A 21,005-nucleotide genomic window follows, 5' to 3' on the forward strand; every position below is an offset into this window, starting at 1 on the left:
TTTTTACCTTTTATGGAGGATGTTATTTACTAATTTTTACAATCTCGTTTTCAAAAAATTTATTTTATGTGTTTAAATTTAGAGTTATTTGATGACATCCATCAAAAATGTCCTACTGGATAACTTTAATTAATTTTTTAAAATATTATTATATTAGAACATTTAAAGTCAATAATGCTTCATAAATATGTACAGTTAGACAGTTACAAATATTTAAAGCTCAGAAAATTAAACTTGGATGATTCCTTTTTTTCATTATAATGTGTTTGCTATAGACATGACCCTACTTGTTCAAGCGCTCACGTACACTTTAATGCTGCAAAGTGATTCAATCTGCAAGATGACTGAAAATCCTTTACAGTACTTGGCATCATACTATTATTGTTTTCTCAACTCCATAAAATGAAATGATGCATTTTAAGGCATTTTAATTAGCGTTATCCTGCCTGACTGAAATCGTTACTTGGTATGACACCTAATGTCAACTTGAAATGTCATCTCTACACAACCTAAATAATATTGATGTTCATCAATAATCCATGTTTACATCAGAGTAACAGGGGGACAGTCGACTCTGGGACACATAACATATATTAAAAACTTTAAGCAATTTAAAGTGTTTAAATACAAAAAAGTACTTAAAAACACCATTATTAAAATATAATATGCCAGCGATAAATTTAAATGTGCGTAATAATATGTTAATATTACAATAAGAATGGAAATTATACAAATAAAAGCAGGAAACAGTACTACTGTCAAATATGTGTCATCCTGTATAACAGATGACACTGTGGGTTAACAGAAAATAACTGTTTTCCTATATGACGAAATCGTTAACTAGAATGACGAAACTCCGTTTGAAACTCAGTCAGGCAGTTGTTTTGGCTACCTATAGAAATCTGCAAACTTGACCCTGAACATTAAAGTATATAAATTCACATAAAACAAACAAATTTCCATAAAATCAACATTATATACGTTTTTTTTGCGTTATCCCATATGACACAGGATTTTACTACATAAAAATCCTGAAGAGTAAATAAAGCACATTTTAAGAGAGACTTATTAACCTTTCACCATTGTTTGGGTTAGGTTCCATTCGGGTCTTCCTGATGGCCTAACTTCCTGTCTGATAATGTGCGCCCCATAATGCCCAATAAATTTGCTCCAGATCTGTTCAGATCTGTTATCCCAGATGACATTGGCTGACATACCAGTTTTGGACAAGCTGCTCAAAAGCATAACAATCCTATAGATGTCATATTTTTTGTTACATTTTCATATATCAAAGGCAACACTCATACAATAATGCCTGGGGCATAGATTTTTAAATGTATTTTCTTTTCAACAATTTTGACTCTTTTTTTGCATTCACCATGAGGTCCGGACAGTTATGTAGTACAACATTTTTTGACCATTTCGTCTAATAACTCTTAAACTTTGCAAAACCCTCAATATATGTTCCTATGATTACATAAACAGAGATTAGTAGATTGAATTAATGTGTATTTATTAACATTTTTTGTATTTTTACTCCATAAATGTGCTTTGGACATCAAAATTGCATGTCATTGTGCCTACCTCTAATTTTGTATTTAAACTTGAAGCCAATGAACACATTTGTTTTTTTTTATTTGAATTCCTTCTTAAGATATGTTCCCTTATATCGAGTGAAGTGGTAGAATCATTTGTGATTCTCTTTTCTTTTTTGTAATATCCTAGAATAAAACAATCACAGCAATTAGAGAATAACCATGATATACATTTTAGGTCATATCGTCCCATTCAATGGGATGATATAATGTTTGTAGGGGTACAATACATGTTTGGTGTGTGAATGTACCTTCATGTTCTACTCCTGGCACAGAGAGGTCGTCTGTCCCCTGCCACAGAACTTTGCCTGTCTCTGCATCTCGAAGATTCATCCAGTTTCTGACAGGAGCAGGTTAAGTGACAACAACAAAACTAAGACATTTGCAAAATTAGAATTACCACCTCAATTACCACCTTTTGTGGTTATGAACTGGATTAGATCCAACCTGTTATAATATCTTATCATTGTGTTATTCCTACATTTTCATTCATTTTAATAGTCAAGGATTACATATACATACACGTATATATATATATACACACGTATATATATATATATATATATATATATATATATATATATTATATATATATATATATATATATATATATATATATATATATATATATATATATATATATATATATATATATATATATATATATATATATATATATATCTATATATATATATATATATATATATATATATATATATATATACACACGTATATATATATATATATATACTGCTACAATTTTGATTTACAGAGTCACTACTTCAAGCCTCCAAATGATGGCGCTTAGCATGAATAAGATTGGGTGCTGCGGTAGGGTACCATTTGAAAGAAGAAGAAAAATATTTATTTTTTTTAACAGTACTTTATTTACAGTTGGTTAAAAAACAACCAAGCAGTTGTACAATCAATAAATCAGTTGAGGAATGATGCAAGTTCTATTTCTCTACCGATCACCTGGCACAACAGCTCCTCATGAGCCCACTGTTGTTCAAACACATCTATGTTCCCTGTGATCCTGTGGAAGCAAAACTCCAGCCTCAGTCTGGCCTTCACGCTGTGCCTCCGCAGGGTCAAGAGTCGGCCCACCCTGCAGTTTGTCCCTATGAGTCAGGTAGATTGACATTTTGGCTTCACCAATTAAAAAGTTTAGGAGTTGGCACTTTGCTTGTTCTGTTTTTTTAAAGCCAACTCCACAGGAAGACGAAGAAGAAGAAGAAAAATAAGAAGGGCTGTGTTCGAAATCATCCACTCATTCCCTACTCTCTAGTCACTACATAGTGAGTCCAACATAATGCACTATATAGTGAGCTCAACGGCAGAAAGAAAAACGGACTTTTGGACACTACTCCGGCGCCGTTAATTACGTCACTAATGTCGCGCCGTTGTGACGTGAATTGAAACCTCCATGTGTTCGTCCGCAGCGCAATGCATGATGGTTAATATTGCTTGTTTAGTGACCATCAGTTGTACACTACTAAGCAAGACTACAATCAACACCATATTTAAAGCAAAGCTTCCTTCTGCATCCCCCAGGGCTGCGAGTATCACCAAGTCCATTGCTTTGTGATAATCACTGCTCATTTTATTCACAAGTGGGAACTGCAGTCCTACATTTTCATAGACCACCCAGTTGTTTATGATATTATAATGCACTAACTGAAATTTTTGCCATCATGTCATGTCATCACAGTATCTGAAAACCTAGGCCAGACTTTATGATAATGTCATGCCTGTAGCGTGTGTGTTTTGTAGAGTTAATCAACCTCAAACAAAAGAACAACATTCAATATGGCCTCTGAAACTTGGCTGAAAACAACTTGTGTTCTTTGTTGATTCTAGCCCCTGTGGATTGTTTGAGCACCTCCTTCTCAGTTGTAAAGATCTTGTTCTGTCCCAACCAATTCCTATTTTTAATACCGGTTGCAGAATGCATAGCAACAAGGTACTATATCCATTTGTGGCTATGAAAGACTGATATATGAATGCAAAATATGATGCGGGTTATCTCGACCGGTTCACCTTTACAGGTACTCGAGCTGAGCCTGAGCTGATCTTTGAGCCTGTGACATCGCACTCTCCTTTCCCTGACTGAAGGTTCTTGCCTCTAAACTTGGGCTGTGTTGAATGACTTCAGCAGATTTTTGAATAGGCAAGCCCCCTCCCTCAATGTCTCACTGACTTAGGACCATGACATCTTTGGGGGGCTCAACAGTATAACCAGCACCGTGGTACTACTCCTACTTTCCCCCACTCCATGATGTTAGCAATGTGACAATAGTAAAACAAAGTAAACTTTGTTTAACTTAACATTCATATTTGGTACACTAACAAATTTGGTTGTAGTAATTAAGTAATTAATAATGAATATAGTTCTGTATAATTCTTTTGCGAAAGCTAAAGTGATCAACATTTCCAATAACAAACTTATTCAACTCAAAATTGGTTTGGAATCTTTTTAAATCCTGCAGCTCTCTCCATCTGTTGAAGGTTGACTCGTGTTCTAGTCCATACTCCCTCACTGTCCCTTTTAGTTTTGTTTTTTTTATCAGTTTTTAGGCCAATAGTTGTCTTTTTCTCCATATTGAACCTGCACCAGTATCAGCCCTAACGTCAAAATAAAAATTCTCTGAAGACAAATCTCCTTCTGTTTCCTTTTAACTGGCTACCTTACAGGGCCTTGCTCTGATTGACAGGGGGTAGTGGTGGATGAACCATATCCTCATTAACAGACCAGTCCTAAAACTACATGCATTATTTCACAGTTTCAGCAAAATGTCACAAGGAAAACCCAAAGGTTTTAGAAAAAAGTTTTAAAAAACAAATTCGGGACTCAGGTACAAATTCGGGAAAAAAAAAATCCTATTTTAAAGGTAACCCTAAAGACAACAGTTTGTAAGTAAGGAGCAGGAAACTAAAGAGGCTTTTGTGTAAATGACGCTGGTTGTTAGCACTCCACTCCGTCTGTCAGTTGGTCAGCTGTTCCTGACATCCACACTCACCATAAAAACAATTCAACTGTCAATCACAGATCCTTTCAGTGTTTCCACTCTACGTGAAAGCTTCTAGGAATGGAACAATAAAAGATATTACTGCAGATTGCACTCAGGTTTATGGAGGACTGAAAGTGCCATAATTAAATAAATAAATACACCATTAAATAATGAATCAAATGCATCATTAATGAATTTGAGTTTGACTGTTAAAAATGGCCATTATCTGGATAATGTAGATCGGGATAATTGTGAATATCTTCACATGAAAAAGCCGTCTCGCTTGCCTCCAGATTATTTGGAATTGCCACAGGGGTGTAGCCCACATCTTTTCAGTCTATCCAAAATCCTAAACCTGTTGCACTGTCTGATATGTCATCTGCAAAATAAGTTTAGTAAGATGTGTGGAAATGTATGCAAGGCCTCCAGTGTGAGCTACCATCTCCGTAAGCATGATCTTCTTTCTCTTAACAAAGTGTAAGCTTTGTGTTAGCAAAATGATTGCTACTGATCTGTCAGTGCACACAGTCTTTTTAACAGTGGAAACCAGGAATAGAGATTTTTGTGCAAAATAAACACAATTTAACTTGGCACAAAAGAGCGATGATAGCCAAATTGACCACTTTGAATGAATTACCCTGAAGGCATGTAATGTATCAAGAAAAGGTGGCTGCTGCAGGAGTGTGAAAGAGTTATGGAAAGTCTTGTGGCCTGTGTGATTCCAAATAAATAACTTTTTCATGTTTCCGTCTCAAAGACTGCTAAAATGTAAATCTTGGTTTCTCCTTGCTAAATAAGCCATGTTGTTCTGTTGAGGTCTGGGGCCTATTTGCATTTGGCCGATGGCTTGGGATAAAATGTCTGGCCAATGCAGTACTGTACTTATACTAAGGCCATGCCTTTTGGCACTGTGTGTTGTTTACATGGATTTATGCAAAAAAAAAAAAAAATCCCAATTTGTAATTTGTGAAACATGTTACAGGGCACGTTACTTGACACATGCTAAAAAAATAAGATAAGATTTACTGCCTCACCCCACACCATGTTCTCTAATGTAGACATCAAGTTTAAATATTTGACCAACAGTGTTTTACAGGAGGATGATCTGAACAGCGGTTCTATTCACACTTAAAATGTTTTTTGTCTTTCAAATCTTTAATCTATGAAATCAAACTGTGCCTTTTTTTTGCCAAGCTTCTCTCAAGTTTTACTCCTTCAAATAATCAACCATCTACATAACTTTTCAGTACACTATTTTTCTTCTTCTCATCATCATGAGTTATTATTATCATGATTATTATTATTAATGATAATACTACTACTACTACTACTACTAATAATAATAATAATACTAATAATAATTACAACAACAACAACAACAATAATAATATTGTTTAAAGTGAGCTTCTTATCGTTTAACAGAAAAATACATCATACAAACAGCAACTATTGCAGCCTTGTCAGTCTGATGGCGAGTTAGCACCTTTCTCTCATCACTAACATACTATTAAAAATCAAAGAAGCTCAGAGGCTTTACATTTGTTCTATATGTTATGATACAAGATTTCAGCATTGAGCTACAATCAGGCTACATTCATGATTTTGTACAGTCAAACTAACCAAAAACTTCTTATTGATCATCATTATAAAGTTTCAGGACGTTCCTGTAACCATGGTAACTCACGGTGCCAGATGGGAGGGACGCTGAATGAAGCCGTTTACACAGATACACTCCAGACAAAGTCCAGACTTAGTTGTTATTTCACACATGTAGCACACAACAGGAGACTCTCCGTGTCAGACGAGTTCTCACGTGTTGACTAAACTCAAAAACGAATTGGTAACGTAGCAGCTCGACGAGTCCTTGCTAGCTAAGCAGCTAAACTTTAGTGCTGCTACGTGTTTAGATCCCGCCCTGTGTGGGTCACTACACTGTCATTGGTCAGGCGCGCACACGCTGTTAATGATACCATTGACTGCAGAGTTTGACAATCTGTCAATAAAAATCAGCCAACACTTGTTCTCCTCCGATCTATATTGATCTCATAAGTCGCCTCTGTGAAGTTTGAATGACGGAAATCCATCGTAGCGACAGAGAACTTTAATTAGTGATGTTCGATACCACCGATTTCCTTTCCGATCCGATACTGAGTAAAATTTAGGCTGGTATCGGCGATACCGATCCCATACCGCTACTTTGTGCAAATACACCTAACGTGTCTGGTAAATCTCAATTAACTAGTGTATTTCAAATCATAGCTTCATAAACAATACAAAACATCAGAGTATTTATTTATTTTAAAATCACAGGGCAAAACAAATGATGGGGCTACTATGCACTGAATGCTTATTCTTATTTAGATTCAACTATGTATGTAGTCTCTCCAAATAGCCTACAATAAGGGGATACAAACACTTGCCGTTTGATAATACTGGGTGACTTAAATTGAAATTGCCAGTAAAATATTTAATTAAATAAATACCACAATAATTGCAGAAGTTTGTCAATACCGTCATTTTAAAATATTCATGTAACAGTTAAAGCAAATTAGACTGATTGTAAATAATAACAGATATATTTTATAGATATAATGTTATTTTTTTTATCCATTTTTTTTAGTATATATTTTTCTAAGTTTACCATGGCTGTTTTATTGCAATTGCTCTGTATAATTTAAAGACACCTAGTCTCTGTAATACACTTTAAATGATCAATTCTTTAGAAAACCTTACATGAATAAATCTAGGCTTTTTTGCCTATGTGAGATTATCTCAGTGATACACATATTATTGCTCCAAGCTGAACTCATGCAGCTATTTGTTGAAGCATGCATTTATTTCGTTACTTATTTCATAACCATATTCATTAATGTGAACAACTCCAACAACAACAGTGCTTAGCGCTGCTTAAAGCTCCACATGTTCTCTCTCTGTACCTGGACAGTGCCTGCCCGCAGCACCAAAGGACTGCACCAGAGACGTCTGTCTTGCCTTAGCAGCAGCACCTGACACTGTGCTCTCCACTCCTGTCCGCCTCATCATAAATGCCTAATATTCTGTGTTGTGGTTTAACCTGAGGTGTTTCACAAGGTTTGTTGTGTCACATCACAAATCGCGTCACATCACAAATCGCGTCTTGGCTGTTTGTGGAGCTGAAATAGCTCCACTCATGACTCATATCAAAAGTAGCGATATTTTGATTTGAGAATCGATTTTAGAGCATAAAGATCTGGTATCGGAGGTACTGATATTTCAGTAACGATCCGCACATCACTAACTTTAATCCATGTGTTTAGTTCAAGGTCAAATGTGGGGCTGCGCAAGAGTAATCATGCGGTATTTGTATCAAAGTGCTCCCTAACCAATTTTTAAGAGTGTGTTGGCTAATCCCTGCTCTGATAGTAAAAGTGCTTTAGTGTCAGAGTTCAAACAATGGACATCCACAGGATTTATTTGTGCTGTTCTTGAGGAGAGATGTTTTTACAGTGGCTAGCCCTTTTTACACAGCGTCTCTGCATTATCTCTGGAGTGGTGGTTCGCCAATTCTCCGCCGATGGCGGTGCGGCTCCTAAAGAGTTTCAGATGCGGGGGGGAATTTCGCTCTTGCGCTGATCCGCCTCTGGAGGTAGTATTGGGGCCACATTATTGGTGAGCCGTCCCAGTCTAAACGAGCCAAGGATCTTAGATGCTTTGAGTACAACTCTTTCTAGCTGTCCTCTTTCAAGGGCGGTTGCGTTGCCACACCGCACTGTGACTGAGAGGGCAAGAACAAACTCTCCACTGTAGCTCTGTTTAGGTGCATCATCACCTCCCCAGTCACAACAAACTTTTAAGCTGGTGCAGAAAGTGAAGCCTCTGGTGGGCCTTATTAATTATATTGCTGATTTTATTGTTTGGTACACCTCTCCCAGCAAATGTCACAGCATTCAGGCTTGTATTGATTTTTTTTCTTTGAAAATTGTGATGCAAAAATCATCAAACAATCACAATATCTATACAATGTGCATAATCCATTTTTTTTTTTTTTACATAATTGTGCAAGGATATGGGGGCAGAAAGAGATTTACAGTAATATTTAGAATCATAATTTTTAGTGTAGAATTACCTGTAGAAAAAAAGGGTTTTGTAACTTTAAAATGAGCCCTTTTATATCTACAGAGGGAGTCTGCCATTTTGCACCACCATGTGTTACAGTAGCCAACCAAATGCTGGCTCTGGAGAGGGCGTTTTGTGTTTTAAATTTGGCACCACAATAGGGTAGGATGAAATGAGGGGTGTTCAGCTGATTGCCTCTGCAACCTCATTGCTAGATGCCATTAAATCAAATTCTACAGAGGAACTGTTTGTTGGCTGAACCCCCATCAATAACATATTTTCATAACAGCATGAGTAGCATTCAGAAACTGTTTGACTGCTAGCAGTTTAACCAAGAGCGACTGAGGCAGACAGAAGTGCATACAGAGGTTAATTTTATCTTTAGACCTCACAGGTCTTTGTTCTAGAAGATTCTCCACTCAACATCCTGTCACACTCAGACACTACTTAGTGTCACACACACTCAATGCCACACCATCTGTGAAGCCCTTCATTCATCCACAACCACCATCAACTGCCTCCAAACACACAGCTAAGCTCTCTGTTGCATTCAGGGACTCTCCTTTAGCTCACACTGTTGAGAAAATCCAGCTGGTTAGGATGTTATAGAGGAAAAACAAAATAAAAGCCAGTGTGTGTGCAGTAAGTTGGACAATTCAAGCAACATTATGTAAACTGGGCAAAATCTTAACGCTATTCTGTAGAAAGATAGCTGAATTTTGAGTGTCATCCCCCCGTTACACATCCATTCTGGAGGTTGGTGACCCCTGCTCTATAGAGTAGTGTCACCAACCCTTTTGAGATGGAGAGGAAAGTAGCAGCATTCATTTACACATTACCACCAGAAGTATCCTTATTATATTTCTGTGATCAAGCTTCCTCTGTAACAAAATATTTTAGGAAACATGACTAAAGGTTTACTTGACAATTTTTGTTGTAACATGGGAGTGGAGCAGATGACTGTGGGGTTTGACAAGCACTGACCAATTAACTGCTGCTACTGTTGCATAATATGAGGTCAAGTTCAGACTGTCAAAACCAGTGTGTTTTGAAAAAAATCTGTACTCAATAAATTGTTAAAATGCTTCATGTCCATATGCAGTAAAATAATACACAACATATGTATATAATCTCATAGCAGTTCTAATCAAGGTCAATGTAAACTTTATCATCACACAAGTGGGAAATTCATGTGGTCACCATTGCACGTTACATTGCTATATACTATACCAGTGTTTCCCCTATATTCATTTAGGAGTGGCGGCCCGCCACGTTAGCGTCAGTGTCGCTAACGTGAGTAAACTAATTGATAGCATCAAGCGAATATATACATGCCGTGATGTAACTGCTGACTGCATTTTCAGATGAGCTTGTTCAAATATTTCTCAAAGAAGAGAAAGACACCTGATGAAGATGACGCTAGTCAGGTATCATTAGCCTTTTACTGACTCAAATGATGATGGGTAGGTAAAAAATTGAGTTCACACTCTTAATCAGATGTGATGTGAGTGTAAATTATCTAACGTTAATGTTTTATGTAATCGTATAAGACAAGTAACATTAGACAGGGAGGAGCAGTGGAACAAAGTGAAGGAGAGCAGAGTACAGCAGGGGGAGAGCCGAGTGAAGAGCAGGAGAGCAAAGTGATGGTGCAGGAGAGAGAGATGAGAGTAGAGGAGAAAAACCTAAAGGGAAGCACAGGCTATCAGGCTGGGACCCTAGATTAAATTAAATATTTTTTTTATTTTATTGTTGTATTTTTGTTATTATTTTTTATTTTTACATTCAGCCTTTAAAAATCAATTTTCCATGCCAGCCATTCAATAAAAAGGGGGATTATGCTGGGCATAAAAGTAAAATCTGCAGTCAAGTGTCATTTGTTTACGCTGCCACGGCTCCCTGGAGAGCCTGCCCCCGCTGCTGAAAAAAATCCTAGAGGAAACACTGTATACAGCATTAAAGGGAAAACATAACAAAGCATTTAAGAGGAAAAAAAAGAAACAATGACAGGCCAGACAAAACAGTAAGAACATTGAGGAGACATGACAAGCATGTGTGAATAAATAAAATAGTTAAATGTTCATTTGAAGTGGTTTAAAATACATAGGAATTTTTTGTCTAATGTTGTACAGTCTAATTGCTGTAGGCACAAAAGAATTGCCTTGCGGTCCTAATTTTCCTTTGCAGGATTCTGCCAATTGACCTGTTTTTTCTTAAAAAGTCAGTTCCAATTAATTAAAAATTGTAATCGCAATTTTTATATCAAGAATTAGGCTAGGACTGTATGATAATCCTTTAATCCTAGTATAAAGTATTCATAAGTCAGCAGGTTCAGGTGCATGCAGGTCTGTCTTACCCTCTCCCTTATCTAAGTGAGCACAACAATTTCACAGGTGAAAAAAATGTCATGTCTAATTTCAGTGATGTTCACATTTTGCCTGAGGGTTTTGTAACATAAAGTAACTTTAACTGGCTGTATTAGACTATAGTGTTCTCTTTTAAATTGTGCATGTTCAATGCGTGTCCTCTCAGGAATTAATAACAGAAACAAGAGAAAACCCTGCCTGAATGAACTCCGTCAACTGCATACAATTTAAATAGATATATTTACTCATGACTTTGATACACAGTTCTAATATGACAATTGTAGATGGAAAATCAAATTGTTATAGGATCACTGAAACTATAACTATGACATTTCTTTTTTCAAAACAGGCCAAGGAGGACCAGGCTAATTTTAGTCGTTGCTATTAATGAAGGAAAAAAAGAAAAACTTCAAGATGACTTCTGAGACTCTGGTGGGGACATGGGCTGATGCCTCCCCTCCTATCCTGGTCGGACAATATTACAACATTAGCAGAGAGTACAAATGTAAACAATGACTGCAAGTTTAATAGCTTGTGTTGCATGACCCCTACAACTACTTAGTACTCAAATCATTTTGCAGTTTCATTATTCAGGTGTAACAGCAAATTCTAATAACTGTCTCAGTAGTGTTCCCATTTGTCATCAAACATTGGATCCTACTCACAGTGTAGTAGGGATTTATGATTAGATTTAGGGGAATTAAAATTGTCATATTATATCAAACACTCTTCTGCCATCACTAAGCTTCAATCCATGTCTACTAGTGCTGTACTGGCTTTTAGACACTCTTACAGGTCAGATTGCACTGACAACCGAGCTCCACCACCTCTACCATCCCCTAAATCTTCCTCTGGCTCTCTAGTTGGTGTTCTGTGTTGAATGGTTTCTCTAATCCTCTCAAGTCTAACTAAATCCAATCTCCTACATCTAACTGATCATCCTCCACACCTTCCAGAATAATCCAGGCCACGCTGCAGCGTCTCACTGATTATCATTCAACAGGTTACACACAACTAAAATCTTGTAACATGTCACCAACAAAAGAGGAAAAAGGACACATGCGTCATTGTGGCAGGACTTTCATGATGACAGAGGCACCAACAAAAAATGTTTAGCTACGGGAAAGAAAAACCATCACTCATACTGACTGTTCAAGTATGATAATGTGGGTCGTTTTCAAATCACCTCCTCAATGTTTGAACAACAAAAAATATACAGCAATGTATTTAAGCTCCGACAACACCATACTATCACGGCCTAAGGGTTGGCTGCAGGGTGTCTGTGTAAATCACCAGGGTGCTTGCATGAATCTGTCAGAACACACACATACAAGTTAATGAGCCCCCAGTGAAAAGCTACTCACTGTTTAGCCTGCACTTATTTTTAAAGATGCATTAATGGCTCAAAGAACAGACAGATTTCCAACCCTAGCCTAGAAACAATACACCACCACAATGTTGTCTGCTCTAGAATAATATCATTTTACAACCATAAGAATGGTTTGCTGTTTTCACTTGATAAATGAATAAATAATAATGAATGGCATTTATGTATCTTTTTAAATTTGTTTATCAACAAATCTCCACATTACCATCAAATTATTTCAGAGAGTGAAATAGCATTCCTAAGTCAAGTTTCCTAAGTCTCAATACAGACAGGTGTTAGGAGGTATGCAAATCAGTTTCATGTTTCTGTACACAGGTTATTTTAGCATTGATGACAATGGTAGTATTAAGGACTAGGTTCCGCACCTTAGGGGACCGGGCATTCTGTTCTGCCGCCTCTTTTTCTGCCGTCTATGGAACAGCCTCCCTGACTACCTGAGGGCACCACAGACTGCTGAATGTTTTAAAAAAGGACTTAAAACTTTCTCTTTAGCAGATCGTATAACCTCTAAGTTGCTTCTGACTTTAGGTGTTTTTGTTTTACTAATGTTTTCTCTTTTATTGTTGCTTTTCCTGTAGCACTTTGAAAATTGTTTACATGTAAAGTGCTTTACAAATTAAAAATATTTTTATTATTAGTACAATCAGTCGTTTATATTTTGCCCTTGACCTAAAGCTACATTTTCCATTCTCTATAAATCTCGGGCATCTTTTAATGAAATGAAAGAAACCTGCTGCCACCAACGTAGTCTTGGGTTTGGCTTGGGTTTTGATTTTAGTTAGAAAAATGATACACGAGACACAGAGTTAGCTCTCCGAGTAAGCAACAAATGTATTTACATTTCCTCTATCACATGTCACAAACAACATCTCTCTGAGGGGACACTCTACTTTTAAAACAGAATGTTACAATGGTCAGGGCTTTGCAGTCTATGGTTGCCAGCCATCAGCGATGGATAAACATTGTTCATCAGCCCAACCCAAATACTGTCACTAATACTTTGCTGTCTCACTGTCACCTAATATACTACAACTGCCAAGCAGAATGCACTATAATTCACATCACACAAAAACAAGCCACTCTGTCTGACACTGCAACACCGGTAGTTTCATTCATGGAACAGAACAATTTTTGCGTAGCACACAAACACACAAAACATACAGAACCATTTTGCCCTGTGTCTCCCTCATTATTGCAGGATAATTTGTGAGTGGGGATGAAAGAGAAAAGGGATTAAGGAGTTCTTCTTACTTCAGGGTAAGAGATGGTAGCAATATTTGGTAAAACATTTAAAGTCCAGAAAAGAAAAACTAAGATGTGCTGTTTAACCTCCATTGGCTTTACCATATGGACAGAAGGTAGTAAATCCCTGTTCCACTAAGTCATGGATTTAGGCATTACCACACAACAGCAAGATGCCTAAACTAACCAAGAAACATTGACAAACACTCACACCTTCATTCTTTGTACAGACTGAGATGAGAAAGGGGAACAAGTTCAATTCCAAGTCAAACAGCTAAAGTTAAAGTTTAGTCTTAGCTTATTTTATGTTGTGTGGCAATGTTGTGAGTGGCTAGGAGGCACTCCACTGGAGCAAGTATATCATGCCACAGTTGAGTCACAACATGATCACACAAAGACACACTCTAGACCAGGGGTACTCAAATACAAATCTTAAAGGGCCACAAAGATTTTTTTCAATAACTCAAAGGTCCATGTATTGAGGTCGGTCAGGCCACATGCAATAATACCGGAATATTCAAAACAAAATGTCCTTTTCATTCTAAACAACAAAATACGATCTAAAATAAAATGTAATTTCCATTTTAACATAAATTAAAATACGTATTTGAATATTTCCTCTTTTTGTTTGCCTTCAAACATTGTGTCCATCACTTCTGTCATGCATTATTTTATTTCATTGTGACATAGATGTGACAAGCATCCTGCTTGCAGCTTGATATGACGATTTCAGTGCATTTATTGGTGTTGTGCTTATCGTGAATTTTGAGTAAATGTCTCTTCAAAATTCCTATGCTTCGTCTCATAATGCCGTTTCAAATTGGAAATCTTCATCACAGCTTCTCCTGGCATATTGTAACGCCCCTTGTGGACTGTGGCGCAATGACTCTTGGGTATTCTGTTGGTGTTGGTGTAATTATGGTTCGTGAATGTGTTTGTGAATAAGATGATATGTAAAATGATTGTGGGTTAATTCACGTCATTTGTTCTTTGATTAAATGGTGTTGAGTTTTAATAAGGATGACAAACATTTTGGCACTGTGAGTGAAAGGGTGTTTGCTGGGAGAAACTCCCCGTCCGTTACAATATTTGTGTGTTTGAAAATACATGATGAGACGGAGTAGAATTAGTTAAACTACGTCTGGCCTCTGTTATTGCTGTCAGATACGTGGGGCTTGTCCTGTCAGAGGGAGAATGAATGCAAATTTTAAATCCCTATTTCTCTGAGTAGCGGATTTTCACTGTTCACTTTGTAATAGCAATTTAGTTGGAAACACGCCATTTTCAATCTTTTACCACTGGCAAAATGTGAATACGCGAACTGCTCCGAAAACGAAAGTGAAAGTTAAAAGTTGCGCTCGCAGCGGTGAGTGACCCAGCTGTCTCTGTATCGTTGACACACGTGCTGACCCAACCAAAACACATGGTAAAGGAATAAAAGTTTGGGGGCCACAAACAGGAGGCCGGCGGGCCGGATGCGGCCCGGGGGCCGCCTATTGAGGATCGCTGCTCTAGACAGTCATATGGAAAGCATCAGTTTGCCATGTTGCCATGCCCAACCTTAAGCTAGTCTGTGTTACTGGAGAGCCCATTTCTATATTTTCTACAAAAGCAATGGTTATTCACATTTGATATTGCACTACCTAGTTTGGAAGTTGATCTGAGTTTCATGAAGAAATTTTTGTGAGCAACGCACACATTTGTTTTGATCTGTGATGCTGGTGCCCAACTGCGATATAGATAAAACTTTCCTTCTCAGCTAAGTTGGATTGGCTTAATAAACAGATATACTGCAAAATGGATGCAGACACTGTTAGGTAAACCACATCGTTTTTTTTATACAGATGTGTTCAAAATGTTTGTCAGCATGCATGGTATACACGTTTGTTCATACGTTTTGGCCATGCATGGATGACATAACGCTTGGACTGAACAGCTGTTCAAGGTTTAGAACCCAAGATCTCTGGGTCATTTCACATATATGCAGGGTTTAAAAAAATGCTATTATTAAATCAAATTTAGGTAGATTTAAATTTAATGTTACAGACCACAGCAATATTGTACTGAAACAATTAAATGCAGTTTGAAGACAAGTGCAAAGAGCTAGTGATGTTTCTTTTGTGAACAAGTCAGCTCCTTTTAATTAATTATGGGAGCTGGCTCACATGTGAGATACATTTTTTGTTTAATATTTTATTTAAATAAATGCATACATGACCGAATAAGTTCCAAAAATGTCTCACTATGAGAAAATTAAGATCGAAGCATGTTTTGCTGGATACCAACATTCAAGACAAAGTTTAATATAAGTGTTAAAAAGTAAGTTTCAGTACCAAATGGAGAATTATGGTATTTTGAAAATTGTAGTTTTAGTGCAATTGCACTGAATACGTTAGGTGACATAAGGTAAACAAAAAGCCATCATAGGTCAAAGCATTGCTAAATTGGGCTGAACTGTAACAACCAGAAATGGCACCAAATAAAGAGTCATTACGGAACCATACAAGTCAGTTCTTTATGCTGAGCTGACCTGAATAAGCTGGCTCAATACAAAGGCCACAATAAACAGTGCAGCAATGGCACATGTAGGCATAAAATATAAAGTGCAGACAGTACAAGTAATGCTTATAGCAAGACATTATATACAGCGTATAATCCATAGATCTCATCTTAAAAGTATGACAAAAATACATACACACTATTGGTCACATATATATACACGTTATGAACAGGCTTTTTGTCACATTCCTTAAGTCATGGCAGAGCAGTCTTTGTGGTGTGGCAGGGTACTGTGCTGTTGGGCAAGCACTGCTATCAGTGATCAATGTAATTGAAATTGTCTGTCATTGGCTTTACTGTTGCAGCCAATCGGTGTATTACAGGTAAGTGTACAGTAGTGTGGCAGTAGTAAGTGAGTGTGAGCCAGCAGTCAGTGAGGTATTCAGTTGTATTCCATCTGATTCTATTGCAGGATCCCAGGGGTGGGTGGATCTGGCCACACCAATAATATGGCAGACACAATATTGCATTTAAGATGGTTCTCTTTGACACAGGTTCTTCATCAGCCATGCTGCTAGCTTTAACTCACATTCTATGGTTCTATTCTATACTTCAGCCAAAGAAAAGCCTGTAATTCCTCCAATCAGTATAGCCATCTAGTGTGCTAGATAAGTCAACTGGTAAGTTCTATTGAACAATCCATGTGAATCTATTATTATCATTAAGATTGGAAATATAGTAAGATAATTTAAATTACTGAAATCTCCATGATTTTCATGAAAATTATTTTGCCCTCACAATCAATCATGACCTACAATCATCATTTCTTTTGTTGACATTTTATCAGAACACAACACATATCTTGTTAAATTTGGTGAACAACATTACATGTTGAATTTCATCAAAACAAACTCAACAATAAAAACAAGTGCATGGCCTCTGGTGATCTAGCATTACTGGGCTACAGTCAGACACAGCATACAAACAGAAAATAGTCGAGACAATATAAGAAGTACAGGACTTTTTAGGATAACACGCACGGAATAGGCTGGTTGGTCTATCAACAAAGGTACAGCATGGCTGCCATCCAAGACAAGTACACACCTGGGATTGACAACTTCCAACACATAGCGTTATATAACTTAGCCATCACAACGTTACAGCAAACAGGCGATGATTCAAACTTAACGCTCGTTTCAAGGACAATAACAACAACATTATACTTCAGATTGTAAGCAAGGCGGAAATACATCGACTGGTATTTGATAACCCACGTTAATATTAACATCATCTCCATCTCCGCATGCATCTGTTGCGATAACGTTATACGATACTGAACGTTTCAGCTAACGTTGCAACAGCCACAGGGCCATTGCTACTTATTTTAGTTGGACAGCCGTGATTCAGAAGTGCATTAACCAGGTTCGTGACTACAGGAACATTTCTTCTGTCGCATCAAATAAGGATAAACATAAGCCCTGCAGCTGACGTCATCGAATAAGGCGAAACTGTCATGTTAACGTTAGCCACACCTGCTAACCACGCTGTAACGTTACCAAGTCTTAGCAGCAACTACAAGATGCTACTACCATCATGCTAACGTTAAATTACTTTGTCTCGTAATAACCACTGTCATATTACTGTGTGTCTCAACTTCACACATTACCAAACCGTTTAACAGCAAAAGGATACAGTTTGAAGCCTTTCAGAATTTCCTTGGCCCTGTCTTCGTCTGAAGACATTTCAGGAATCGTCTGCTTTCGTTCCTGACAGAAAACCCAAGATCTGTTGAAATAGCGAAGCTGCAGTTGATATACTGGCTTAACTAGTTAGCTAACTACACTGCCAGCTAACGGGTGCCTGGAAATAGCATAAACTACGTGTACTTAACTCTTTATTGTTGGACTGCAGGTTAAGTCTGATCCGCTTAATCAGCTTAATATACATAGCTAACTAACAGGCAGCTATCTTAGCCAGTCAAAAGCACAAGCTAACTCCAAACAGCCAACCATAGACCGAGAATGAGATGCATGGGAGGGACTAAACTGGATAGAGACGCGTCACCAGGGGCAACGCCGCACACACTGAAGTCTGATTGGCTTTGTTGACAATGTGAAATAAAGATTGTCATCTGGGGCCACAGCTGCGTGAACCACTCCTTTTACATTCACAAAGTGCGTTGGCATATTATGTGAAATCCAAAATATAACTATTACAGGATCAAAACTATGTTAATGGATCGAAAACTGAGAATATTTTTTGAACGGTATTTGGCTACACCAGCTGAATATGAGTTACGCCACTATGATCTCGCCGCCATATGGGGACAGTTAGCCGATAAATACTATTTGTTCACGGAATGTATGTATCATTTCACGTTTTTAATCATCTGGTGGGAATGTCAACAACTTAAGCTTGCTATTAATGCCCCAGAACACAAAATGGCAGTTAACAATGATATAGCTCCAAGAAAACACACGTGCGAAGCTTATTATTAACATATTCCTTCAAAAACCTCACAGAAATTAGCCATGTATTCAGTTTTAGACATTTTTCGGATGATACAAGCTGTATTCACTCTAACAGATAATGTACGTTTTTCGTAGAATGTCCTACACTCTAGCCTATTCTGTTTAATTTCGGTGTGACGACGGAGTATTCCCATAACCTAATGTAAAGTCCAGCAGTGTATGTCCATTATCTGCTCCTATCTGCCCCCACTCTACTACACTTCAGAGGCATAAATTGTACTTTTTACCACATTTTGATAACTTACTTTGTATATTCAATTTAATGATACAAAATATAATTGAAATAAATCCTATTTTTTTTTTCAATATTATGGATAAGATTATCACAATAGCTTACAAAAAATTCACAAGATACCAAGTCGTAAGTAAGTATGTATGTATGTAAATGGCCAGTGTCACAGTTACTTGAATGTTTTGCCAAGATTATTTCACTGTGAGGCACAGACCATATCATAGACCACAGAGATGAATTGAGCTTTTCTCTGCTGAAGAGAACCAGGAGTGGTAAAGAAAGAGGAAACCATGTCAAGGTTGCTCAATAAAAGGACATATATTAAATACACATTGAAAGCCAGTGTTAGCCCAAACATTTCCATGAGATTGAGATTACAAAAGTGAGAGTACATATGAAAAAATTATGTCCATATACATTATATTTGGACAAGGGTGTGATTCCTGTTCTCACAGTGATTCATGGCAGAACTATACCTTAACGTAAACACAACAACACATTGAGAGCTGCACTCATTCATCACAATAAGCTGTATACACTGCTTTCTCCCATAGTGTTTATTCATTTTGTGAAAGTCTTCCTATGTAGAAATGACTACTGTCATCATTTTAACCAATTAAACAGCCAAACCAGCTTGTCCAAGGGCACTTCAGACCTGTGCTATTGATCAAGCCATTTTCCAAACCACACATTCTCAAAACTGTCAGTGATGATTTACAATCAACTGATGTGTCTCTGTCACTCATCACACTTCTCTATCACTTTCTAAAAGTGAGGAAAAAAGTGTTATCTTGGGGCAATCTCATCAAAAACTACTAAGTGATGTTGGTCCAACAAGCACACTGTAATGGTGTCTTTAGGCAGAACTCTACCAAAATTTTATGCACACAATTGTTTAATTTGTTTAGTTTTATAAGGGCTACAATTGCAACTGCACAAAAATGTACACTTTGAACAGAAAGATATTCTCATTTTGTTAGTGTATGCATTTCTTAACACACAAGGCCTGATGGATTAACGTGTCACTTAAGCAGAAGTGTACATATGCTTCTTCCAGAGAAAGCTGGAATTACCAACATGTGACCCTTCACTCATTTCTTAAACAGCCTAACAATCTCCAAGTCATGTTTGGGAAATAAAAAAAAATATCACCACCATCAGTCACAGGATGCCATCAACATGAGGAGCTGGGTTGTCCATCTTAAATTTTCACACTGAGTTCTAACCACCTTTAAAAATATGGCAACAGTTTTGTTGTTATTCTGAGGTGAAGTTCAGCAGGAAGCTGTGACTCAAAGCGACCTCGCCCCTAATCATGATTAACTTTAAGCCTTAAAACAATTATATGAGTTTGATAAAAATGCCCCCCCCAACAGTTAGAGACCAAAACCGTTTTTCATACCATGTTTACAACATGTTCATTTCTGCTGTAAAGTTGGACATGTTAACATGCGCTAATATGGGTACTTGCTTGTGGGGCCAGCCTCAAGTGGCCATTTGAAGAACTGCAGTGCAGTGGATGTGTAATCCTCCTGACAAACAAACCAATCAGCTCGACTGAAAAGTTAACTCCCTTAGTGGAGGCAAAACATTTTTATTTTTTTTTAAATTGTTCTTGTTCCATTCATCTGTGGGACTATCTCAGTTTAGTTTTTCTTTAGTTTAGTTCCAGCACATCATGATTGTTTTCATTTCAACATAGCTAAATACCTAAAATCAAACTTAACTCCCACCCATGGAGCAGCAGTGGCTCTGATTGGCCAAAGGATTTTGACCAGTCATGGTTCTTGCTGATGCTCTGTGGGTTGAGCATTCAACCTCAACGATGACAAGAATTGAAACCGTACCATCAGTGGTTTCGTGAATGAAATCGTAAACTAGACAAACAGAACAAAACCAACAATATGACACATTTTTCATATTCCTTGGAGCCTCAAGATGAGATCACTGTGCACCACAAAAAATGTTGTTTTGAAGCTATGACAATCAATTGCAAGATTACATTGTATGATGTTACGTATGAAATCATCACGTTACTCTATCAGAC

At 37.3% G+C, this 21,005-nt stretch overlaps 1 protein-coding gene across 1 annotated transcript in view; it reads right to left on the reverse strand.

The window, feature by feature from the left end:
- Nucleotides 1-18,214, reverse strand: part of pde6d (phosphodiesterase 6D, cGMP-specific, rod, delta) — a 29,527-nt gene extending 11,313 nt beyond the window's left edge. Inside the window, exons 1-2 of the mRNA XM_030433464.1 lie at nucleotides 17,888-18,214; nucleotides 1,847-1,935 (exon numbers count right to left, since the gene is read on the reverse strand). Coding sequence (XP_030289324.1) covers nucleotides 1,847-1,935; nucleotides 17,888-17,937 — 139 coding nt within the window. The 5' untranslated portion in view covers nucleotides 17,938-18,214. The remainder of the gene's footprint in view (nucleotides 1-1,846; nucleotides 1,936-17,887) is intronic.
- Between the last annotated feature and the right edge of the window lie 2,791 nt (nucleotides 18,215-21,005).

This window comes from Sparus aurata, chromosome 11, assembly GCF_900880675.1.
Source record: "Sparus aurata chromosome 11, fSpaAur1.1, whole genome shotgun sequence".
Classification (NCBI taxonomy): Eukaryota; Metazoa; Chordata; class Actinopteri; order Spariformes; family Sparidae; genus Sparus; species Sparus aurata.